Raw genomic sequence first — 26,664 nt, forward strand, 5'->3', positions numbered from 1 at the left:
TCTATAAAATACAAGAAAGAATTTGCACTAAAGCACAATTTAATCTATAAACTCATGGCAGTACTTAAGACAAACAGCCCAGCAAAAACTCTTACAATATTTTGTAAGACTTAAACATGTAATATATTATTAAAAAAAAAAAAAAAAAGAAAGAAAGAAAGAAAGAAAGAAATTAATGACCCAAAAAATAAAAGTCAGGGCTGGACTATTTTTTTTAAACTGTTCCTTGCTGATAACCAAGTGAGTAGAGAAAAAGCTTCCTGGGCAATGCAGTCCAGCCAAATAGAACTCCAGATGTTTTGTAAGTTTATTGGAATTTGCAGGAAGAGCAAAGCTCTGTTTTAGACCTTTTATGGACAGAAGAAGGTGGGTTTAGGTAGAAGTTGATTGTTAAGCTGCAGCTTTTACTTTAGAAGTAAAATCTGAAGACTCCTTCAACTGCCAAAACTGCTTTGTTTTCCTGATTAGGAAACAAAAGCACAGTTTGTTTCTAAGCTCTGGGTCCAACACCTGGAATGCTTACAAGCAGGAGTTTTTACACCTACACACACAAAATAGTTTAAAAAATGCCTGTAGGTTTTGACTTTAAACTTAATATTTTCACTGTCAAAGTAATTAAAAATATCTTTTTAGGACCCTCCTGTGAACACACTCTATAACAGCTGAGTGTAGGAAGTACTTTAAAGCAAACATGCTGAGAAACTCATTACAGAAATTCAAATGTATCTCCTTTGAGACATGTAAATTTAATAGCAATGGGTATAGTTTTATAAATATATTTCAAACTTAAGATTTCTAATTAGATAGCTCATTGATCCATAGGCATTGAAGTCTAACCAAACAGCCATCTGCAATTACAATTGGGTTGATCATTTCAGTTCCCAATGAAAAGGCTCCATAACTGCCTGGAGGCTTGGCATTTGTGAGGAACACCAAGGGATCAGCTTGCCTGCTAAAAAAGCTCTATTTGGAGCTTGGGGCAACTGCTGTATGTGGGCTGCCCTCCTGTAAAACATAGGTAAGGCATGGTATGCTCATTCGCCCTGTAATAGAACAGTAATTTTGACTGTATGCTCAAGGTTGAGCTTGGCAAGTCTGTCTCATAACAAAAGTAGAAGTGGTTTGTCTTCTTTATGTTTCCTGCCTAAGGACAGCTGATTTGTGTTAGTAGATCTGCGATAAAAAACAAACAGAAAAAAATCACCTTATTTTAAGCAATGAAGAAAATATCTTCCAATTCAAGAAGGCACTCAGGGTCCTTCAACACTGGAACAGGTATAAAACAGCTTATCAAACTTTTGACCAGAGATCTAACTCTACAGTGCCCTCCAAAGTGTTACGTCACAGTCTTGCAGAAAGTCAGTCTTCAGAGATATGCATGTTTATCAGTCCAGGTTCTGGTCATGCATGAGACTGAGGCAGGGGAGGGAGGGTTTCACACAAGAATAATAAACAGCTTGTGCTTCTTGATTTTACCCTTTGTACTTCTTAAAATATAAGCAATACTGTCATTTAACAGAGCTGATTTAGGTCGGATCTCACCAACTTGTCTGAAATTTCTCAGAAAAAAATCATACGACCAGTGAGGTTTTATGAAGTTTGTGCCCAAGTAGTAATTCTGATAGCTGTTACATTGCCACAGTCTCACATACTTAGCCTGTGGTAGGAATCTTGATTTTTACAGGATTACCTGCAGGTTGCTCCTGTAGTCCTCACACCATAAACTTCTAAGGTGTCAGGCTGCATCTCCTTTCTATGCACTAATCTATGTAGGCACATAGTACAAACCAAATGTGACACAAATATGAGAACGATCCTTTTCAGATGAGTGGAACCAGCAGCATCCATGAAGTTATTTAAGTGTGTAAATGTTGCAATCTCTATCCCCAGAGACTGGCGGTTGCTATTCCAAGTGGGTTTTTTTTCAGTATGTGTGGGTTTTTTCAGTTGTTTATTTTCCAAAGCTATTCATGATGAAAGCACAAATATCTCTCTAAACAACAATACTCTATTTATCAGTTGTGCTTGGTGTATCCTTGTCTTTGTTTTTGTTCCTTTTCTTTGAATGGAGGAGAGTTTAAGTAAATTCTTTGGGGATAGATGTTTATCCTGAGCTCTAAGAACAAATGTGTCCATCAGAAGAGCTTCTGTATCTCTCTCTGTGTACAGTTCACTGAACAAACCCATTAACCATTCTTCTCATCAGGATGTTCCTTAGGAACGCCTTGCATGCAAAAATAAACACTAGAGAAGTCCTATTTGCTTTCATGATGAATCTTTCAATTCTTTTCATATCCTTCACTATTTTCATTGCAGTTTTATTGTGTCATTTTTAGGGCCAGTCATTCTCTTGACCTCTGGAATGTCAAGTTTGAGTTCATATTCACAGATCTGGCTCATGCAGAAGAGAAATGTCACTGAGAAGTGGCATAAGATGCTCCTCAGCTCCAGACTGCAAAGGTGAAGTGTCAGCCTGCAGCAAGCAGGAACAGAGAAGTCATTCAGTGATTTCATGTTTCTGTATTGCTCCAGGTTGCAGATACTAAACTAAATGAAAATCTGGAGATGAAATCTTCTGGCTTATGTTACAGGGATCAGACTGGATGACTTCACTGGTATCTTCTTGTCTTACAGTCTAAGAGCTGTATTCACACATTTCAAAAGGTCATTCTTCTTACCTTTGACACAAAAACCAGAATCTGCAGTAAATTCACTGTTGTCTCCTCTTGAAAAACAGAACAAAACTCAGCACAGCCAATACCAAGGGTCCTAGCCTCCTAACAGCCCATCATACTTGCATTTTCCCTGTTTTATAATGAGGCGCGTAAGCAGTCTTACCTCAGCTTAAATGAAAAACAGCTCTGTAGAGGCTGCTTGTTGGTTTTGGGTTTTTTCATTGGAAAACTGATTTTTTGCATCTCCTCAATTCCACAGTTTTGAAGAAATGGATTAGAATCTCAGTGGCAATGGGGTTGTGAAGAGTGATATTGCTGGGTTGCTCAGCACTGGTTGTACTCTCATAAAGATCTATAATGCTGTAAAAAATGAGCACACCCTGTGATTGTTCCTGTGTTACTGGCATCTGGTATGGTCATAACATTGTAAAACAGTTTAGCAGAATTCTTTATAGACACCAGAGTAAAATCTCCTTCCATGATTTCCAAAGCAGAGCTTTCATTTCTTCTTCTGTGGGCTTTTTTTAAGATTTCATGGAATTACACTGTGGTGTAGGTGAGATAGGACGAAAAAAAGATAATTTCTGTTTGGCTTTTTCCTCATTACTCTTGCTGCATGGTTTTGTTATAGCTGAATGGTATCTAAGAATCAAAGCTAGTAATTTTTCATCAGTCATTATAGTCCTGAGTTCTTTTGCTTCCTCCTGAGATAAGCTATCAAAATACCTATTTTTCATATTTTTGTTCTCTCTGCCAATCAAAAGGAGGCTTGTACTTTTAAATGCACCCGTATTCTTTCCTGACAGGTTCTTAGAGTGAATTTACTCATTCTGGGATGGCTAATTTTCTATGAAGGTGCAGCAATTGTTAGAGAAAACTAGAAATGGCCCTTCAGGACTGACTATCATGTGCTTACTTTGCTGGGTCTAAAGCTGCTTCCACTGTTCTTACTCTGAAAGACTTGTTCACAATGGTGGTGGATGAGCATACTGAAATCTGAAGTATGACACTCCCCAGGGAATAATCCTCCTATATCTATTGCTTATAAGCACAAATCTTAAGGTAGATACCCGATACATTATTAATATCATTGCACATCAAGCAGTCAAAAAGCTCTCGCTGTCTCATGTGCAGCACTGTTCACATATTTTCTCAGGTGTCTGTGACATCTGCCTCAGGGTATGTAGTACTTTGTAATATATTTGAGAAGATTTCTAATGTGCCACCTCATGGAATGGAAGTGATTAAAACCTTGCTGCTCCTCCTTCTTGACACTTTTCCAAGTGTCAAGTGTAAGAAGCAGTTGCAGTTTCAAAAGCATTTAAGATGATCTAAACCAAAATATACTGCTTTTGTCTAATTATATACTGTGGGACCTTCACTGCCTCTGTGCCCTCATCTTACACTTCAGAATACTGACTGGTGGTTTTGACCCAAAGCAGCACTGGATTCTCTTGGTGCCAGGAGGCTGGGGTACGTGGACCACCGACCTTGTGGTGAACAGCCTTAGTATTCCCTTAGTGGTGAAAAGGCAAGGCAAGAACATGGACAGAAGGCAAGCTGTAGGCCAGTGACTCCACTGTAGCTTAAAGTCAAGGACTGGGAGCAGGCAGTCTGTCCAAGGACAAAAGCCAGGAACTAGTGCTAAACCCTGCAGCTGAATGACCACAAGGCAGTAGACTGTTTCCTTCCTCATCTAACAGAAAGGATAAGCCACCAGTTGGGCTCACAAGTCAGATTACAGATCACCCAGCCCAATAAGAGGCTGACTGCAGCCAAAGGTGGAGCCTGATGGTGGCATTACCTTGGAAAGTTTATAGCATTGTCAACCCTGCCTAATCTCAAGGCTTGGTCTGGTAGATATGCAGTACCTGATTTATGCACTCACATCACCTAAAGGTGGAGGCTCTTTACCAGGGACTGAGATGACCAGGACCTCCAGTATGACATTCTCTCTCCATTTTTCTCCCTCTGCATTTTTTCCATCCTTGGTCTTGTTAGGAGACTGTAATGACTGTTGAAATCTTACCTCCTTCTACTTCCAGGTTCTCAAAGTCTAGGGAAAAATGTCTAGGGATCACTCTGGAGTTTATTTTATTGCCTCATGTTTGCCAAATGTATTTGTGTACAGATTTGTTAAGCTGGTATTTCACATGCATTATTATTTTTTAACTTTAGTTGAAGAATGACTTTTCATGCCAGGAGGAGGGAGCATATTCTTATTTTCCATCATCTGCCCACATTACTGTTATTAGAAAGCTGTGTGCACACGGTCCTTCTTGTTAATGCCTCTTTTCCCAGAAAGTAATTTAGAAACCTCTGTGGCTTCAAAGCCACAGCTGCCTGCATGAAGTTGTCAGACCTTACTCAGCTGTAGTCATGGTCATCATGAATTGAATTTTCAGCAGAAACCAGAACTTTTATTCATAGTGATTGTAATAAGCGAAACACGCTGGTTGGTTGTGGGTTTTTTCCATCATGGTGCTGAATTTACACTAATTGCATTATTCTAAACTGACTTTTAAAAACTTAATAAGTTTGATCCATGAGAAAAAGTGTCTACAGTTATTATGATTACTTTTCTTGCAGTGCATTTTGAAATTACTCTGCAGCAGCACAGAGTGCTCCTACATATGGACCACAAATCAAATTGCCTGATTAGGTGAAATTCTAGACTTTCAGCAAAGTTTAGTCATGCTAAATTGCAGTAATAATTGTTACATCATTTCTGCTCAAGGGAATCTCTCAAATGCTTCAGATATAATTTTGTTTCTAAACTGACTGTATAATTAAATAATACAGTATAGCCAGCAGTAATCTTTCTCCATATTTAAATGTAAATATTACCGGTTACCAGTAGGAGCCATTGGTTGCAGCTAATATATATTATGTCTAAAAAATGTTAACTTTAAGATTATGAAGTCAAGCATTTAGAAGTTGGGCAATGTCAGCATTAACGTTGTCCAGGCAACTTCCATTTTCTTGCCATTTGTTTGCATGCATGTTACAGTTTTTAATTAAACAATCAGTGTTCTTTTTTCCTCTTAAGTCCACTGCCTCATTCAGTGAACTGGTAGTAATTACAGATTTCTTTTTATCTTCCTCATTAAGATCATGACTCCTAGCATTGTTTAACTCAAATTATCAAAGCCTTGCTCAGAATATTTTCATTCCTTTACTCCTCTGTGTTTCTATGGTGCTTTTACCACAACTGAGCACTATATCCAACAAGGATGTGAGTGTCAGGTTGCATAACTCTGTTTTTAGGGAGACCTGGAGTTTCAGGAATCCAGACCCTTGTGATAGGAATGTGGGCTACGGAAGTGATAAGATGTGGGGAATGTAAAACACTTCTGAATGGGTTGTGCAAAGACAAAACACTGAACAGGGAGATCCAGATCCCACTGGAAAGCATACCTAGAATGCACTTTCTGTAGGGCTGCAAGAAAATAATTCATTTTTAATCACTTTTGTACAGTCAGGTCTTAACACCATTCTGGGTTTATGGTTGATAAACTCTACTTTTTGTACAAAGTTGTCTGAAAAATGCTTACGAATGACAAAAGCTTTGGAATGCTTTTTTTCAGAAATAAGAGCGTTTCCCCATCTTGCTGTTCCAAATACCACACCATACTTCATCACAGAATCATAGAATGGTTTCGGTTAGAAGGGACTTTAAAGATCATCTAGTTCCAACCCCTCTACCATGAGCAGGGACCTTTTTCATTGGACCACATTGCTCAGAGCTCCTTAAAAACCTCCAGGAATGGGGCATCCACAGCTTCTCTGGGCAACTTGTTCCAGTGCCTCACTACCTTCACAGTAAGGAATTTTTTCTGATATCTAATCCAAACTTGCTCTTATAAATAGTCTCTCCTAGTGACAAGTGCCCACCTCTGGTGCAAAAGTGCTGAGCTTCCTGGCAGTAACAACCTGGGCAATTAGCTTGAAAACTCTACCATGAAAAGCTGGGCAAAACTTTTTCTGAGCAGCTTGCTCAGCATCACATGTATAAAATCCTGAAGCTGGAGCACAGGCCACTTCTCCAAGGCCACATGCAAATTCTTTGATGATCAGATAATCTTTCTTCCTTTCCATCTTCCCACAGCCCAATATACTATCTGTCTTTTGCAAAAGTAAGTTAAAGGTCTAGACAGACAAGTTTTTTTTTAGTGAAACCTGGAGTCATCGTCATTGCAGCCCCATCCTGTATGCAAAAGGAGGGAGGGTCCTGAAGAAAAAAGAATAGTTTGGGTTTTATAATGAAAAATTGTTTCCTTTGCTTTAAAATCCACCATTATCTCCTGTGCTAGATTAAGTGGTATTGCTCTGTACCTTTTACCTTTTTTGTAGTCAGAAATCATTCCGAAACAGAAAGACCAGGATTCAGTCCTTTCCTTTGTCTTCTTTAAAATAAGGATTCAGCAATGACAAACAGTTCTTGAACCAGGACTATTTCAGTGTTTGTGAGTTTGAGTTTGAAATCTCATTGATCTGTTTTCTTGCCCCTTTTGTTGATAAATCTCTCTTTTTTGGAAGAACCCTGAAAACCAGTTTCTACTGTGTAGACCAGTATTAACCAAAGTGGAATGATTGCAGTTACTGATTTAATTTACATTTTGTAATATGTAGTTACCTGAATTTTTATTTTAAAGGCTTTCAAAGAGACCCTGATGACCCCTAGAGAAATGCCCACAGTGCATGACAGCAAGGCAGGAAGTTCCTGTTAGCCTGCAGCTGCAAAGTTGTGATTTTGGTTTGCACTTCTGGAACTGAATTATTTGGTTACTCCCTAATCCTGTTTTAGGGACCTACATAGACATTTCATAGATACACATTGATTTTTAGCAAGTATATAGCTCAATGCAGACTTACTCTGATTTTTCATTTGTTGCAGGATATTTTCTTTCTTATCTACTAGATAGTTCCTATTTACTCTGAACTTGTATACAGATGCATCTTATTGGTAAGTAGAGTTAATTAACCGTAGAGAAAAACAACATGTAAACATGTTTATTAGTTGTCTCAAATATGCTGTATACATAAGAAAAAAGTGCAATTATGAAATATTTTGCACTTAATTTATTAGGCAAGGGAAGTATTAACTGTAGTAATGAAATTGATGTATCAGTTAATGAAATTGATTGATTCCTTCTGGTCACTAAGGGCCATATGCTGTGTTTGATATAATTTGGCCTAAAAACTCTCAGTCTGCTTGAACACTTTTAAATACATCAGCAAGAATTTATCTGGAACTTTATATGCCTAATACCTTCTGCAGATCTGTCCCAATGCCCTTTGGGTTTTTTAAATTACTGTATCTCATCCTCTGCCACCTGGATTTTATTTGCCGCAGCAGAAAAGCAGCAATCTGGCTTTCTTGATCCCTTTTTCAGACTAAAATATATTATTCCAAGGAAAGAAAATTTTCTCTGAGAACCTACTAACAAAATTGAAAATCAAAGTTTTGTGTAAGCTGGTGCTGGATTCAGTAATCCAGCTGATCCCTTATGTTCTTAATGTAACTGAGATCATTATTTTTCTTAACCCTATAAACTAAGAACTTGATTTTTTCACAGCAGGTATGACAATGTTTGCACTGTTTTTAAAAACAAACAAAAAAAATAAATAATATATATATATATATGTACACCTCAGTTTGTAAGAATGTGGCATAGGTTGACTGAATCATGGAACAGGCTCATTTGGCAGTCAACATTACAGTAGTTTGCTACCTGATTCCATATATAATTAAACCAAAGCAGGCTTTAATTGAAAAATTTTAGAAGACTCATTTGTTGCCCATATTCCAACCTGAGATTAATGTCTGAGAAGATTATCAGTCTGAAGCCTGCTTAGTCACTTTATTCCGTTATTTTGTACTCTGACAAAGTGAGCTAGGTGTTTGCCATGTATACAATCAGTTTACAATGAAAAAGCACACCAAATACTGTTTAAAATTATAGCAGGTAGATGTGTTAATACATTCTAAAACCAAAGGTTGTTTATCTATATATTGCATATTGACAGATGAGAGCCAACATAATTCTTTCTGACAGCCGTTTGAGCTGAAGGTGGGTAAATTATTTAGCTTCAGAAAACACGTTTTAAATATTCCAATTAGCAACTGAGTTTTGCAGTAATTTACAGTCAGCTGGTGTCAGACATGCATACTGGATGTAGCCAGGTTGGTTCTGGCATGCATTGCAGCAGTGAAAACCAGGAGCCAACATTTGCTTTTCAGCTGTTTACTCTGGAATCACAGAATTGTAACTAAAACGTCATTAGCCCAGTGTTTGTTTTAGAAACTGAAGTTGGGGCTGGTCTGGGTCTCGCTGAAATGTTTTAGGATTTTTGCCACAGGTTTTAGGCAATTGTCCCACTCTGAGCTGAACGTACTAGAACTGTTTGACAATTTGGTTACTGAGCCCCTTAAGCATTCCAGTTCAGTGCCTCTTAAATATTTAGGCCCTGCTATGAGCAAAATCATTTCCACAAAATCAAATTTCTTGTTTTATAACTGCCTGCTATTTACTTTATTATTTTTGGTGAGCTACCCTGACTCTGAGCTGGCTGTTTCAGGACATGGGGGGTTTACCCTCTCTTGTATTCCCAACTGAATGTTTTCCTGTTTAGAGTTAGTCATGAAAGAGCATTTCATTTTGAAACACATACCACATGTTCCCATCCTTTGTTTGCACAGCTGTAAGAGAAGATAACTTCATGGAAAGAACAGTCTTTCCAGCAAGAAAGAATCATCTTCCAAGACAGCCATTTCAATTGCTTTGTGATCCAGCAGCTTCATGGCTTCGTATTAGCTATAGCTTCATATTAGGTTTGCTTGGGCATCTGAAATTAAAATCAATGTCTTCTTATTATGTGGTATAGATTAGGTTTTAGATTGATGATACCTGAAGATCGGCACTGTGTGAGTGCACAAAGAATGTAATTTATTGACAACTGGAAAGCCATTTTAGCATTACTACATTTTAGTATTACTAGTTGTGTCCAGTTTCCTCATGCACTGTAAGCCTGCAGGTGACTACAAGAGAACAAGACAGGCAGCTGTATACATCTCTTATTAGCTATAAATAAGCCATAGTTTGACATTAAAATAATTTTCATTTAAAATACATAACTTTTCTGAAAGTGAAGAATGTGGAGTTCAGTAGCATGTATTCTTCAAATGAGATCTACAAATATGAAATAAAATAATTTAAACACATTCTAATCACAGAACTGAACTTAACAGAATGAATGCTACTAAATGCAAGCCTACAGTACTTGGGTGGAATGATGTGAAACCATTGATAATTTGTGTTTATAATGTCTGCTCTCATATGTGCATGGAGAAAAGACTGTATCCCAGAGAAGCACTAGTCTGGAAAAGTCACTTCAACCCAGACAGACCTTTAATCATCAAAAAGTTCCTGATAATAAGGAGGATATCTTACATTTTAAAATTATTTTTTTCAACAAAGAAAGTAGTTCAAGGAACTTAATGGCCTTGACTAATTTTATTTTGTAGCCATTGATCTCATTGTCTCTGTCTTTTTTTGATTCAAATATTTTAAAAGGAAAATCCATACTCTTGCTTTTTCAATTCCTAAATAGCTTGTTAGCTCTGAGAGTACTCCTGTACAAGGAACTAAACATATGAAAAAAACTACAAAAAAGAAATATTTTGCACCACCAAAAGACTGTAACTTTCAAAAAACCGGTATATCAATCCAACAGTTTCTGTTTCCAGAAAAATTTGACTTGATTTTTGCGAAGGTTTTACTTTGCTTCACTTGATTTCAGCAAGTATTATATATATGGCTTGAATAGTTTACATGCAAATGAAAAAATATTTGTTCTATGATCAGCCCCTTAAAATAGTTTGTGATCTGTTCTGATAGGCTTTTTTTAAGGAATAGCTATTAGATTAATTTGTACTTTTATGTATGATATTTTAATTATTAATATTTTAATATATTAATTTATACACTATTCATTAACTATTTGTATGTAATAATTTATCTTATATACTATATAAAATTATACATAGTTTTATTTTTTCATTGCCTCAGAGCTTGTAGTCATGTTTATAACAGTATCTTTGCTTTCTGGGTAATTGTAGCGATTTGGAAAAGCAAAATCTTTGCTCAGTGGGGAAACTCCTTTGTGTTGTCAGTTTTTCACTTTTTAATCTTCTAGAGTATTTAAAACAACATGGCATAAATTTGTACCCCTCCTCTCCCCCCTTCTTTCCCCAAAAGCCAGGAAATCCACTATAATTTTATTATTTTTAGAGCAAGAGACAGAAGGCTGTATGTTCTTAAGTCCCCAGCAGGTGTTTAGGAATGACTGGATCTTTAGACTGATTGACCTGCTCTCCCCTTATTTTTATTTCCACAGTTTTGATACAGTGATTGCCCTCTCTTTATGTGGTACCCTATCTTGGGTATGGTTTGAGAAGAGGTATCTCTCTGAAGCATTAGTGTTATTTTTAGACAGGAGTAGTTTGTTCTTTTTTATTTTTTCTGAAATAAGGTGAAAGTAATTTGACTTTCTCCTCCTTTTGTCTGGTATAGAGTTAGTTTTTTTCTTAGTAGTTTGTGCTTTGCTGTCTTCCAGCCAAAACCAGTACAAACTTGGTTAGATGATGGGCTTCAGAGTAGTTTTCATTCGTTCCAGGACTCAGTTCGTATCTAGTATGTTATGTCATGCCTTTTCATTGCTTCTGAGACAGTACTTATGAGGTGAGGCTCTTTGCTTGTTTGCCTCTTGTGTGCCATGCCTGACAATGTCGTGAAACTGATCTTTTGCTACCACGACTGCAGCCTGCTGAGATGGGGAGGTATTACCACAATCTTTGTGTGTTTTCTGAGGAGGCGTGTAATGCAGAATCAGCTCTGCTTAGAAAGCAGTATTTGGGCAAAGCCTACAACGTTTGGATCTTCTTGTTTATCCCAGCAGATGGGAACAATCTGACTCCATCCAGTTCTCTGAGCCTCACAGTGGTGAACCTGATATGATCTTTTAATTTGATTTTCATTAGAACACATAGTCTTTACTAATTACTATTTTTTCTTTTCTAACATAGTGACAGTACTGTCAAACATATCAGGAAATGTGTCAATTCAGATACAAATTGCGTGTAAATATTTCCTGTTATTTTCCAGTCAGTGAGATATTTTGTTATTATACTAATTTTCTTCACAATCTATTTGAGGCCTAAAACACCCAAGTGAGACTAATTGTGTATTTAACATTTGTCCATTTCTGTGTGCAGTGAATGTTGTTGCTACGGCAGGGCTACATGAGGGCAGGGCTGTGAGCGAAGCTAGAGTGTTCTGCTTTGGTAACTCCTGCTACCCTTTCCTCTTATGCTTTCCACCTGCACTGTGGTGGGACAGCACCGTGCATGGAGCCAGGAAATGCAGATAAGAGTATGTGCCCCAGCACTGCAACATCTCATTTTCTGTAACCATACTGTAAACTTCCCTGTTTGTGGAGGAGACACTCCATGCTGCGGGCAAATTCACCAAGGGGCTGAGTGAATGTTCTTGAGCACATCAGTTTTGTACTTAAGAGAACACAATGTTCCATTAATTTATTTTTCACCCTCTAAGAACAGGATTTGGGACTTAGACTTTTTTAAACTGCTGTGACAGACAGTCAGTACTCTTACAAAATACTTTACAAAAAAAGAGGTGATATGATGTCTATAGCAAAGCAGCAAAGCCTGCAGATTTCAGGCATCGTTTCCTGCTTTGCATTCATGATTGCTCATGAGATACCATGCATGTTCAGTGCCAGGGCTGAGATCTTGTTCTTAGCAATGCCTTGCAGGCTTATTGAATTACCAGGTACTGTGAGTTTAGTGTTGTAAAATCTTTTTGACTTCTCAAAATAATTTAGTTCCTAATTATTTGGCTTAAAGTAAGTGATTTACAAGCTTAAAGAGTGCTGCTGCCCTTTTTCACCTCTAATTATTTTCATTTGAGAGGAAATCAGTGATAGCCAGGAATTTCTTTGTCACAAAAAGTTTAACGTCTTCAGGCGTGTTTGACAATGTCCTTGTTACAGAGCCAAGACCATTTTTTCAAACATCAGCTTATCCAATATTTTTGTTATTTTCTTGTCATTAATGTTCTTTTGGACAGCATCTTTTTTTTCACTTCTGGATACTGCCTTTTTTTTTTTCCCCCATTCTCTTTCTTTTTAATTTATAAACTCGAAAAACCTGTTTCATCCCTACTGCCTGTGCTTTGAACAGCTTTCATTATTTCACTATTCAGACCTCAAGGAAACTGTATTTCTTGCAAGGGGAGAGTGTCTTACATACCTATCAGTGGGCCATAGCCTCTCACCTATAGCAATAGGTAGAGATTGCAAGTAGTAATGTTCATTAAAACCTTTAAATTTGAATTATTCAATGAGAAGTCACTGAACTTGCAAAACCATTCACGGTTAATATCAAATAATTAAAAGACAAGACATTTTGCGTTGGCTATCAAGGGATTTTTAGGCTCTTTATTCAATCCAGTCGAAAATGGTTGCTCACCTCTGAGAAAGCAAAGCTGTAGAGGAAAGTCATAAAATAAATCTCTGGTAGAATCAACAGCAGGATTCATCTCCCATGGCCTGGTGTTATGGGTTATAAATCTGAGAGAGGAATTTTCCCTTCCCCTGCTTTCCCTGTAAGAGAAACAGAGTTCGAAGGGGGGAAGGGAGTCGATTAGCCTTACAAAGGAACTGGCCGATCAGTTAATGGGCCTTTAACTGCCAGGGGATGGGGGAATGTGGGAGACTGAGAGGGGAGGACAGGAGAGACGGCGGGGTGTTCGGACCGGGACAGGGACGGGGACTGTTTTCTTCGGGCATCTCCGGAGGAGGGTCTGGGAGCCAACTCTCTTCCCTGGTTTTTCCGTCCTGGTGGGACCTGCCTGCCGACGCTACGCTGCCAGTGCCGTATCATTCCCACCGGGGCCGACGAGTCTTTGTTGCTTCTTTTCATCAGAGAGGTCCATGCTAGCTGAAGGGCGGAGAACCTTGGAAGTACTGTCATCTGGGAACAGTGAGTCCTCTTGAGGGGGGTGAACTTTGTTTTTTTCTCCTCTCACCCCTTCCCTCCATTGAGGAGAGGGGGTCCCCCCTCCCTGTTTCCCTCTCGGTTTCTCCTGTGGGCCGGGGCTGCTCCCTCCAGACCCCTCTGCCCACGCGGTGGCTGCCGGAGCCCACAGCGCCCCCTGCCGACCACAACTGGGTACTGCAGGCCCTGCACCTTCCAGCGATCCCACAGCGCCCCCTACCGACCACGACCAGGCACTGCAGGCCCTGCACCTTCCAGCGATCCCACAGCGCCCCTGCAGGCCACCACCGGGTGTTGCAGACCCTGCACCTTCCAGCGACCCAACAACATCCCCGGCAGGCCACAATTAGGACTGTGCTAACGGACAGAGGAGTATCCATTTAGACTTGTTGTTGTTATTGTTGTTTCTTGTTACTGTTTTTGCTAACATACATACATCTTTTAATAAAGGGTTGTTATTTCTTCTGTTTTTCCACATTTTCCTCGAGTAAAGCCCCTTAATTTGACATTACAATTGCAGAGAGAGAGGAGTTTTGGTCTACCTCATAGCTCATCCTCTTTAGCAAACAGTCCAGTCTCACCGTGACTGCGACATTTTTGGCGCCCAACGTGGGGCCCGAAAGAGGAAAGGTGGAAAAAGAATAACTACCCTTTGTGTGAGTTACACGCAGTTTGAACCCCTTGTGTGATTGACACGCGTTTTGAACTTGTAGGCACCATGATGTCAGGGGTTGCTGCTGTCCTCTGGTATATAACCATGCCAAGATATCTGTCCCACCTGTCAATGTATTTCAGTTCAGATACTAGGACCCTCATTGCGATAAGTACCTTTGAGTTTGTGCATTGGGTATATGACACGGCAAACTCAGCACCTGTGATTTTCATCCGGAATATGTCCTCGAGGATGCACTACTGCTCTAGCCTAAGCTGTTTCCTCTGGGGTTTTAAGGATAATAGCACCAATTCCTATGGAGACACACAGGAGAATGCATGCGCCCAACCTTTTATTCAGTTCCCTTTTGGGTACAACACAATGGCCTCTGGGAAGTTTAAATCTTTTTTAGATGTCAGAGACATTTCAATTGTTGGGCTTTTCATCCTAGTTTGTGCCATTATAGTATATCTGATATACCAAGCCAAGGCCAAGAATTACCGAGAAGGCATTCAGGAGCCTGTCCCAGGGGCGGAAAACCTCGAGTGGCATGGGTTATGGGAGGACATGGGTAAATTCCTAGAAAGTTGCTCAGCTCCCATAACATGGAAGCTTACCCTTGAACAACTCCTGAACCCTACAAAAATAATGAAAGCCGTGAGGGAGAGAGGTCGTGATGGATCCATGGAAAGGCAGTTGGCAGCTGCATGTGGGGCCTTGGCCATTGCCTACAGGAAGTTGCTCGGTATGGTGCAGCACTTCCAGGGGAAAGGGAAAGATGAGAACAAGATGCCTGGTACCAAGGTGACTCAGGATAAGGCCAAAACTAAGGGGCAGACTAAGCCAACGGAGGTTGCCCCTATCCAAAGGAAGAAATATAAAGCCAAATCAGTTCGCCCAGTTGACGATGATGGAGAGTCAGGGTCTCCACAAACGGCTGCTCCAGAGCCAGAAATCATCACTGAGTCTTTATCGTACAATAACCTCCGGAATTTACGGACAGACGTTGCTCGTCGTCCGAGTGAGCCCGTTCTGGCCTGGATGATCCGAGTTTGGGACTCTACAGGCGATGCTGTAAACCTTGACGGCGGTGAAGCGAGGTTCCTGAGATCTATTGCCCAAGATGTGGGCATTGAGGAGGCATTTGTGAAGGAATCGAAGCCCCTGTCTCTCTGGGCACGGCTTTGGATGGTGTGAGGGAGAGGTTCATTTACAGAGAGTCCTTGCAGTCAGATCATTATACCAAGAACTGGAAGACCATAGAAGAAGGAATCCTACGGTTGAGAGAACTGGCATTGCTGGAAGTATTGTTTGGAAGGGATGGGCAACCTACCAACGATCCTGACAAGGTCAAGTGTACACCACAGATGTGGTGGAGCTTCACACGTATGGGGCCGTCCACACATAAAGGTTACCTGACATCCTTGCAGGCTGGGGAGAAGCGGGAGCCAGTGATGTCTGTAATAAACAAACTTCGATTGTACGACAGTATGATCGAAGGACCACTACAGGCCCGTATCTCCTCTGTAGAGACAATGATTAATGAACTCAAGGAATTAACTACGGGCTTGAAAGAGAAGATTGAGGGAAACAATTTCCATATGGCCCCAGTGAAAACCAGACGCCCTCCAGCTAGAGAGAGTGGACAGACCTCACGAACTGAGTTGTGGTACTTCCTAACTGACCATGGAGAAGACATGAGACGGTGGGACAGGAAACCTACCCGTGCCCTAGCAGCCCGAGTGCAAGAGCTGAAGGAGAAAGAAAAGGGGAAGTCTGCGAAAGTGAGTGCCGTACCAGTATCCTGCGGGCAGGGATCTGATCCGCTAGAGGGTTCCTCCTGTCGACATTCACAAGAGGGAAACGGTGACTGGCAGGATGAAGACGAGTGTTAGAGGGGCCCTGCCTCTAGCCAGGTAGAGGCACGGGACAACCGTGTCTATTGGACTGTGTGGATCAGATGGCCTGGCACATCAGACCCACAGAAATATCAGGCTTTGGTTGATACTGGCGCTCAGTGTACGTTAATGCCCTCGGGACATGTGGGACCAGAGACTATTTCCATTTCTGGGGTGACTGGAGGATCTCAAGAGTTGACCATGGTGGAAGCTGAGGTGAGCTTGACCGGGAAAGACTGGCAGAAACACCCCATTGTGACTGGTCCAGATGCCCCATGTATCCTGGGCATTGACTATCTCAAGAACGGGTACTTCAAGGACCCCAAGGGACATAGATGGGCTTTTGGAATAGCTGCTGTGGAGACCGAGGCGGCTAAACAGTTGAACTTGTTGCCCGGCCTCTCGGAGAGCCCTTCGGCCGTAGGGTTGCTGAAAGTCGAGGAACAGCAAGTGCCAATCGCCACTACAATAGTGCATCGCCGGCAGTACCGGACGAACCGAGACTCTGTGATCCCCATCCATAAGATGATCCGTGAGCTGGAGCGCCAAGGGGTGATCAGCAAGACCCATTCACCCTTCAACAGTCCCATCTGGCCTGTGCGTAAGTCTAACGGAGAATGGAGACTGACTGTGGACTATCGTGGCCTGAATGAAGTCACCCCGCCGCTGAGCGCCGCTGTTCCAGACATGTTGGAGCTCCAGTATGAGCTGGAGTCCAAGACAGCGAAGTGGTATGCTACTATTGACATTGCAAATGCATTCTTCTCCATTCCCTTAGCAGCAGAGTGTAGACCACAGTTTGCTTTCACCTGGAGGGGCGTGCAGTATACTTGGAACCAACTGCCCCAGGGGTGGAAACACAGTCCCACCATCTGTCACGGACTGATCCAGGCCACATTAGAGAAGGGTGAGGCTCCAGAACACCTGCAATACATTGATGACATCATCATATGGGGGGACACAGCAGAGGAGGTTTCCGAGAAAGGGAAGAGAATCATCCAGATCCTCCTGGGAGCCGGTTTTGCCATAAAGAAGAGTAAAGTTAAGGGGCCTGCCCGAGAGATTCAGTTCCTGGGGGTGAAATGGCAAGATGGGCGTCGTCAGATTCCGACAGAAGTCATTGATAAGATCACAGCAATGGCCCCACCAACCAGCAAGAAGGAAACGCAAGCTTTTCTGGGTGCCATAGGTTTCTGGAGGATGCACATCCCGGAGTACAGTCAAATCGTAAGTCCCCTCTATCTGGTAACTCGGAAAAAGAATGATTTTCAGTGGGGCCCTGAACAGCAACAGGCATTCGAACAGATTAAACAAGAGATTGCACACGCTGTAGCCCTTGGACCAGTCAGGACAGGGACAGATGTAAAAAATGTGCTCTATTCTGCAGCTGGGAATAAAGGTCTCTCCTGGAGCCTCTGGCAAAAGGTACCTGGTGAGACTCGAGGCCGCCCACTTGGGTTCTGGAGTCGAAGCTACAGAGGATCTGAAGCCAACTACACCCCAACAGAGAAGGAGATCCTAGCGGCTTATGAAGGAGTACAAGCTGCCTCCGAGGTGATTGGCACAGAAGAACAGCTGCTCCTGGCACCTCGACTACCAGTGCTGAACTGGATGTTTAAGGGAAAGGCACCCACCACACATCATGCCACTGATGCTACATGGAGTAAGTGGATCGCTCTGCTCACGCAGCGCGCCCGTATTGGAAATCTGAATCGCCCTGGGATCCTAGAAATCATCACAAACTGGCCGGAAGGTGAGAGTTTTGGTCTAGCAGATGAAGAGGAAGAAAAGCAGGTGGTACGGGCTGAGGAAGCCCCAGAATTCGATAAACTACCAAAAGAGGAAATGCGCTACGCCCTCTTTACTGATGGTTCCTGTCGCCTTGTAGGAATGAACGTAAATGGAAAGCAGCTGTATGGAGCCCCACCCGACAAGTTTCAGAAGCTACTGAGGGAGAAGGAGAATCGAGCCAATTCGCAGAGCTCAAAGCTGTCCAGTTAGCATTGGACATTGCTGAACGGGAGAAGTGGCCAAAGCTTTACATCTACACCGACTCATGGATGGTGGCCAATGCTCTGTGGGGATGGCTGGACAGATGGAAGAAGGCCAATTGGGAACGCAGGGGAAAACCCATCTGGGCCGCTGATACGTGGCAAGACATTGCCACCCGGACAGAGAAGTTGACTGTGAGAGTCCGCCACGTAGACGCCCATGTGCGCAAAGGCCGAGCCAATGAGGAGCACCGCAACAATGAACAGGCAGACCGAGCTGCACAAGTCAAGGTGTCCCAGGTGGACCTGGACTGGCAGCACAAAGGAGAGTTGTTCCTAGCACGGTGGGCCCATGATGCCTCAGGCCATCAGGGCAGAGATGCTACCCATAGATGGGCACGAGACCGAGGGGTGGACTTAACCAAGGACATTATTTCCCAGATTATTCATGACTGTGAGACCTGTGCTGCCATTAAACAGGCTAAGAGACTGAAGCCCCTATGGTATGGTGGACGTTGGAGTAAGTATAGGTATGGAGAGGCCTGGCAAGTTGATTACATCACACTGCCACGAACCCGCCAAGGTAAGTGCTATGTGCTTACCATGGTGGAAGCCACCACTGGATGGCTGGAGACGTATCCGGTGCCTCATGCTACCGCCCGAAATACCATCCTGGGCCTTGAAAAGCAAGTCTTGTGGCGACATGGCACCCCAGAGCGCATCGAATCAGATAACGGAACTCATTTCAAAAACAGCTTAGTTGCCACCTGGGCAGAGGAGCATGGCATCAAGTGGGTGTACCACATCCCATACCATGCAGCAGCCGCAGGGAAAGTTGAACGGCATAATGGACTATTGAAAACCACCCTGAAAGCACTGGGTGGAGGGACAGACAAGCACTGGGATCAGCATCTAGCAGAGGCTACATGGCTGGTTAACACCAGAGGCTCCATCAACCGAGCTGGCCCTGCCCAATCAGAGTCCCTCCACACCGTGGATGGAGACAAGGTCCCAGTGATTCACATAAGGGGCATGTTAGGGAAAAAGGTTTGGATTAACCCTGCCTCGGGCAAACGCAAACCCATTCGTGGGATTGTTTTTGCCCAAGGGCCTGGTTGCACCTGGTGGGTGATGCAGGAAGATGGAGAAACTCGGTGCATACCTCAAGGGGACCTTATTCTTGGATAAACTGGCTGCAACTGTATACTTGTATCCGTATGTGACACTGTATCTGTATCTACCTACTAGCGGATATGTACTTAGTTAGGATGATGCATGTACGTAGGGAGTTCAAAGATTTAATCTGATAACGTGTGAAAGCATGGGAGAGAAAATTAGGGGTGGATAATGTTATGGGTTATAAATCTGAGAGAGGAATTTTCCCTTCCCCTGCTTTCCCTGTAAGAGAAACAGAGTTCGAAGGGGGGAAGGGAGTCGATTAGCCTTACAAAGGAACTGGCCGATCAGTTAATGGGCCTTTAACTGCCGGGGGATGGGGGAATGTGGGAGACTGAGAGGGGAGGACAGGAGAGACGGCGGGGTGTTCGGACCGGGACAGGGACGGGGACTGTTTTCTTCGGGCATCTCCGGAGGAGGGTCTGGGAGCCAACTCTCTTCCCTGGTTTTTCCGTCCTGGTGGGACCTGCCTGCCGACGCTACGCTGCCAGTGCCGTATCATTCCCACCGGGGCCGACGAGTCTTTGTTGCTTCTTTTCATCAGAGAGGTCCATGCTAGCTGAAGGGCGGAGAACCTTGGAAGTACTGTCATCTGGGAACAGTGAGTCCTCTTGAGGGGGGTGAACTTTGTTTTTTTCTCCTCTCACCCCTTCCCTCCATTGAGGAGAGGGGGTCCCCCCTCCCTGTTTCCCTCTCGGTTTCTCCTGTGGGCCGGGGCTGCTCCCTCCAGACCCCTCTGCCCACGCGGTGGCTGCCGGAGCCCACAGCGCCCCCTGCCGACCACAACTGGGTACTGCAGGCCCTGCACCTTCCAGCGATCCCACAGCGCCCCCTACCGACCACGACCAGGCACTGCAGGCCCTGCACCTTCCAGCGATCCCACAGCGCCCCTGCAGGCCACCACCGGGTGTTGCAGACCCTGCACCTTCCAGCGACCCAACAACATCCCCGGCAGGCCACAATTAGGACTGTGCTAACGGACAGAGGAGTATCCATTTAGACTTGTTGTTGTTATTGTTGTTTCTTGTTACTGTTTTTGCTAACATACATACATCTTTTAATAAAGGGTTGTTATTTCTTCTGTTTTTCCACATTTTCCTCGAGTAAAGCCCCTTAATTTGACATTACAATTGCAGAGAGAGAGGAGTTTTGGTCTACCTCATAGCTCATCCTCTTTAGCAAACAGTCCAGTCTCACCGTGACTGCGACACCTGGCCAAAACCATGGGATATACATAGGTTATAAAGAAGTAATGCGGGATTAACATAGTGCTTCTGTATAGGTATATTTGAGGTAAGTGTGATGTGCTGACAGCTCAGTTCAGACAGCTGGAAATACCTGTGATATATTGGCAGCTCAGATACCACAGAGATGTTCTTGTAAAGTAGCTTGCACATATTCAGTACTTAAAATTTTTACAACAGCATCTTTTGAGAGGACTAGATCAAAGACCAACTGGTATCACTAAGGGGGCACTCAAAATTACAATTACAATTCAAAGAAATTAGGTTACATGTTCTGACAAAAACATATCTTGCCAAGATTGCTTGAAGATAGAACTTGATGCATCGGTCAATTATAATCTGAGTATGCTGTCACCAACCCAGTAGATTTCTTTGTTCCCTTGTACCTTCTTTGCTTTACTTGGTTGGGTGGTATAACACAAACATCTACACTTGATGTACTCTGACCCAAACATTAACAGGAATGATAGTGTTTCTGAAGAAGATATAGGTAAGCAGAACTATTATTTTAATATAAAATCTCAGCACAGTGGCCTTTGTAACTACAAGAACACTTTGACCAAGCTTATGCTCAGAAGAAACTGGGTCTGGGAAAGACCTCAAAAGCTCATCTAGGCCATCCTCTCAAGGTTCATGCCAGATTCAACTTGGCCTAGATTGTTCCAGGATACTTAATACATCTGTACAGAATAATCTCTGATGTTGAAGATCTCACATGACCTCACCTGCCTTCTCCAGCACTTCCTTCTACTGTTTTTGCTGTTAGAAAGCTTTTCCTAATGTCTAGCTGCAAACTTTTGTGCTGCAACTTTTTTCTTCTCCTCCATACTTAAAACTGCCTTTACCATAATGCTCACAGGGAGGTGGTAGAAATAAATGAAGTGATTTTGTGGGTATAAAAACACTTCGTGTGGGTGCAACTTTTTCTGGCATAGCTGAGTTTTACAGGTACCACTTCTGTATTTTGAGAGACTAAAATGGTCTCTTCCAGACTAAAACCGCACAAATTGGCATAGCCCGTACAAAGCTTATCTAATTACATATTCAGTAGTGTCAAGGCTTTGTATTTTTGGCTTCACACATACATTAATCTGTAGTTAATTTGAGAGAAGTTCTGGCTACGTACCCATAAAAAATAGAGTCACAGGTCCCTTTTGTATAGTTTATTTGTTGGGACAATGACGAGGGGACTGTACTGAGCACTACTATTCAAGTACAACTGTGTTAAGATGCTAACTATTGATAAAATTATAAAAGTTTCTGTGATACTATATCAGGTGGAAGATGATGCTAGCCAGAGACACTGAGGCAGAAGCAAATTGTACTCACATAAAATTTCTCAAGGATATTTCTGACTGGCCTCAGACCCATCAGGATTCGGGATAAGTGGAGTTATTCTGCCTGCTGTGAATTCCACACTTCAACCTTCACTTCTGTCTGAAGGGTTTCCTGGACAGCAGCAATGATGGGGTGTGCTTACTTAGTAAAAAGGCGATTTTAGCTCCTGATTCTGCAGTTCAGTGGCTGACAGAAGTCTTTGTAACTACGTATCTGTCCTGTCTCTATCCACATATTTGGGGTTTTTGTAATGGCACATAGAGTTTCAGAGCAAATGTTTATATTTCAGAGCAAGATGCTTATATTTCTCCTTCCCTCTGCCCATTATATGTGGGCAGAAACATTCTCTCTTCTGTGGGTTTTCAGATGTACTTTGGATATCTTTGTGTCCAGATAGAGAATAAAGAATGCCCTAACAAATGTGGGGGGATACCCGTTACACTGATGTCAAGAATATGTATTTGCCCTTCTCACCCTAGTCTAAGGTGAATCCATTAAAACATAATGATCCACATATTCAGCAATTTTGCAGTAGCTGCTGAGAGATACTTGTGTCCTCTGAATCCTCATGTTATGGTCTCACCATGTGATGTTTGTGTGCTGCACTCCTCTGCATTTTCCTGCACTTTTTTTAAATGCTGGGAAACATTTCTGAAGATCTTAATGTTTTGATAGCTCACAGATGTTGATTATTCCCCTGGGCAGATCTGGGTTGTGGCTGAAATGCTTCAGAAAAAATACATGGACTTGCTTTTGTCTTCTCCTGGAGGCATATACTATCACCACAGAAGAGATGTGGAAACTGACAACTCAACACCTGGAACAAAGTCCCTACCAACTCTATTAAACTGAAGAATTCAGCTGCTTAAATGCCATGAGAGAATTCTGTTGATTTGTAAAGAGTAAGCTTGTTGTGCTCTAAGTATTTTGACAGATCTTCAGCTGGTATAAATAAGCACCATCAGTGAAAAAAAAAAAAGCCTCTTGAATTTGCTTGAGAATTTGGCCATATATCAATGAAGTTTTCAAGCCAAAAAAAACAAAACAAAACAAAACAAAACAAACAAATGAAAAAAAACCCACACAAACAAAAAAAAAAAACCCACCAAAACCAAACCAACCCAACTCAACCAAACAAAAAAACACGAATCAAAACAAACCAGGCATATCAGTTATGTTTGTCCCTGGCATTGTATCTAATTGGTGTTTAGCTATCCTAAAAGTACTATAGATTAGATTATTTTAGAGCTAGGGGATTTTCTTAAAGTATTATAGACTTTTTGTTACATTGAAGCTATCCTTTCCAGACAACACTGACTTTCAGGTACCATTGTTATCCATGACCATTCCTCAGTGCAGGACAGACTTAGCTAAGACATATCTCTGTTTTAAGGATATGAAAATAACAGATGGGATCCATCTGCCTGCCATGCATAGGCAGGAAGCAGTCTTCTCCCTTTAGCTACGTGATTGAAGTATAGGTGTGGTTTTATATGTGTTATGTGTTATAGAATCAATGTTACAGTATCACTGTAACAGTGTACAGTATCACTGTGATCTACCACACCTATTTCAGGACTTGTGAAGAGTTCTCTGGTACTGTTATTCGTTATTGCCTGAGAAGTACAGTCAGCATGACTGTAGGGTTATTTGTGCAGGTGGAGCCAGTTCTAGTTACCCAGTTCTAGTTTATCTTTCACTGAAAGATAAAGTAACTTCTGCTAGAGCGTGCACAGAGTTTCTGAAACACTAAATAGCACATAATAGTAAGGGATGCTTGCATTACTGTAGAATGGCAGGATGCTCTCCTAGCATTACCTGGTGTTTTGTTCTCTTGCCACCTTCTGATTGTAACTGAAGTGTGAGACACAGTCATTCCATTTCTGAAACACTAAATAAGTGCAATGAAGTGGTTTCTCCACAAACCATTAATTAAAAATAAAAATAAAATAAATAAAAACCCAACCCAAACCAACAACAAAAAAAAACCCAAAACAAACAAAAAAAACCCCACATACCAAAAAAACCCAACAAAACAAACAAACAAAACCAAAAAACCTACCACACAAAATGCTAAAATGTTTTAATTTCTTATGTTTAATTTTAGTCTTGGAACTGAACCAGGTGATTATTCCTACTTACGGAACTGTGCCGGATCAGCAAAACCTTCATACTGCTGAATGGGTGGGTACTTCTTTACTTTAACTTGATTGCCTGTAATATATGCTCACATAGATATGCAGCAGACAGCAGCTGTTCCAGAAAACTAGCATTCCTTTGCATTTGCAGCACATGCAGTTCATCTGTGTCATTTAATCTGAGTTGCTGTTATCCCCATTTCCCTAAAGTTACCTGAAGTCATTGACTCAGATGTGAAAGTACAGGCTGTCACAGGCACGGGACTCATTTAAGAGTGACACATTTATATTCACTGTAAACCAATACATACACATAGACCTCCTCTCTCTATGTAATTTTGTTCACAAATGTATAGGGTTTGTGTGTGTATACAAAGATAAATAGTTCTGAACACACCCTACATATAAACACACATACCCTGTAAATTCGTACACACCCAGGTATTAGTTGGCTGACATGTGAGTTCAAGATTCATTTTTACAGAAAGCTTGGAGACATCAGGAAATTCCTTACTCCAGATACTGAAGTGACAAGAAGGAAAAAGACCAAGAGGTGTCTGTTCCCTTTACCAAAGTTCAAATTTGCCAGCTTGCCTAATGTTCTCTGCAGTTAACAGGCTGCTGGCTCTAGCCTCAAATCTCATAGAAAACAATACCCACGGTAACGGAAATGAGTTTGTTCTGGGAGGTGTATACCCTTGCCTCCCCTGCCTCTGTGTTTTTGCAGCTTCATTTGAAGCTGCTTCAGTCTCTGGAAAAATGTTTAAAACATTTTTGGAAGCATGAGGTGCCAACCAAGAGCTTTCATTTCCCAGCTGAGTGCCCTCCTTCTTAGACCCTCCGTGTGGTTCATTGAATTTTTTTTATGTATTTATAGGAAGTAGAATAGCATCAAAACAGCTGGACTGTCATATACCTTGTGGTTAAGAACAGTCTCTTCTAGCAATCTTCATAGAATTTATTTTTATTTCTCCTGAAAATTGATGGTCAAAATCAATTTTTATTTTTGGGTATTTTTATATATATATATAATTTTTATTTTGCTAGTAAACTCATGTTTACTAGCAAAGATGCTCAGTTTTAGCAGCATCTTCTCTGCATTGCTACTTCCGTGTCAGGCCTCCCTTGTCATTCACTGGGTAGTTTCAGTGAGTTGGAGGAGCCAGAAAGATAAAATTGAGATATGCTGAACCTGATTGCTAAATGAATGAGGGCGAATTTCAGGTAGAAATGGAAACCAAAGAGGAAGCCTAACCTTAAATGATTGAATAGAAGGGAAGTACTATGCCTTTTGTATAAACCTAGATAATGCTTTGCACCTGGAAGTATTCTGGAAATTTTATTTCATTTTGCAAGTCATTCTGGAGTAGCCAAAACTAAGTAAATTATTGGCTAATAGAAGCAGTCCTGTTCTTCTTATGGTACTGTCTCTAATTACAGGGTCATATGCTAAGTTTGCCACAAGATCCCTGCCACATTTGACACATGAATAGGACAATTATCTTCAAGAAGCCCAAATTCTGTGCGAATGTTGTTTGTACTACTTCAGCAAGGTGTAAATGTGGCAGGAAATTACAGTGAAGGAATTAAAGGCTCTTATGACCAGTGAAGCTGAGTTCAGTTCTAGATAACTGGACTTGTGAAGTCACAGCCAGCTTTTGTTTGTTTCCTGAGTGTCAAAGGAGACCATCTCTGGCCCCTGTTTGCGTTAGTTCAAAGTAGTGACTCTCTCTTTGAAGAGAGAGAATTGCTGAGCTCTCTGGGAAAAGTCACTGTCCTGGTGTCTCAAGCTGAACTCTAAATTTAGGAGACAGTGGACAGGTTTTGGCATTGATGTCTAGATGCCTTATGTGATCACTGTTAAAATGAGTGTTATACTGTTACTTTCTGTCCTGGTGGTTCTTTTAAAATTAAATTTTTCAACATCTGCAGAACATTGGGATTCAATGAGAAGAATACCACAGGCATAGTCAGAAAAAAATCTCTATTTTAAGCATTTGGGCTATTTAGATGTGGTGTAAAAAAAAAAAAGACATTAAATAAAGAAGATAATAAGGAGTATTCCATAAATAGGAGCAGATTCCATAACTACAAGGAACCATAGAAGTATGTCATGTGATTGTAAATTAAATCATATATCATAAACAGTATGTACAAGGAAGACAAAATTGCATAGACATCAGTAATTCAAGCCTTTTCTAGCTCATGTTTTATTTTATAGTTTGTCTGCTTTATAGGTACATAGTTTGAATTTGTGTGTAACAATAAGATTTTTTTTGAGAGTCAACATCTTCAGAGAGGAGGTTAACTTCTTCAAACTGTCTACTACTGCTGCCCCTCACATACAATTTCTTCCACAAGAAGGCTTCTGGGAAGTTCAAGAGAGTGAATTTCCCAACTCTTGCATCTCCAGAAAGATGGGAGTTGCTGAAAAGCAGGTTTTTCAGCAGTGCACTTTCTTCATTTTATTTA

General features: G+C 41.6%; 1 protein-coding gene across 2 annotated transcripts in view; it reads left to right on the forward strand.

Moving 5' to 3' along the window:
* The window catches only part of ANO6 (anoctamin 6), a 93,375-nt gene that overhangs the window by 10,702 nt on the left and 56,009 nt on the right, over window positions 1-26,664 (forward strand). For both annotated transcript variants that reach the window (XM_032688515.1, XM_032688514.1), the window contains exon 2: window positions 24,162-24,238. In XM_032688515.1, coding sequence (XP_032544406.1) covers window positions 24,162-24,238 — 77 coding nt within the window. The remainder of the gene's footprint in view (window positions 1-24,161; window positions 24,239-26,664) is intronic.

The sequence above is a fragment of the Chiroxiphia lanceolata genome, chromosome 5 (assembly GCF_009829145.1).
Source record: "Chiroxiphia lanceolata isolate bChiLan1 chromosome 5, bChiLan1.pri, whole genome shotgun sequence".
NCBI lineage: Eukaryota > Metazoa > Chordata > Aves > Passeriformes > Pipridae > Chiroxiphia > Chiroxiphia lanceolata.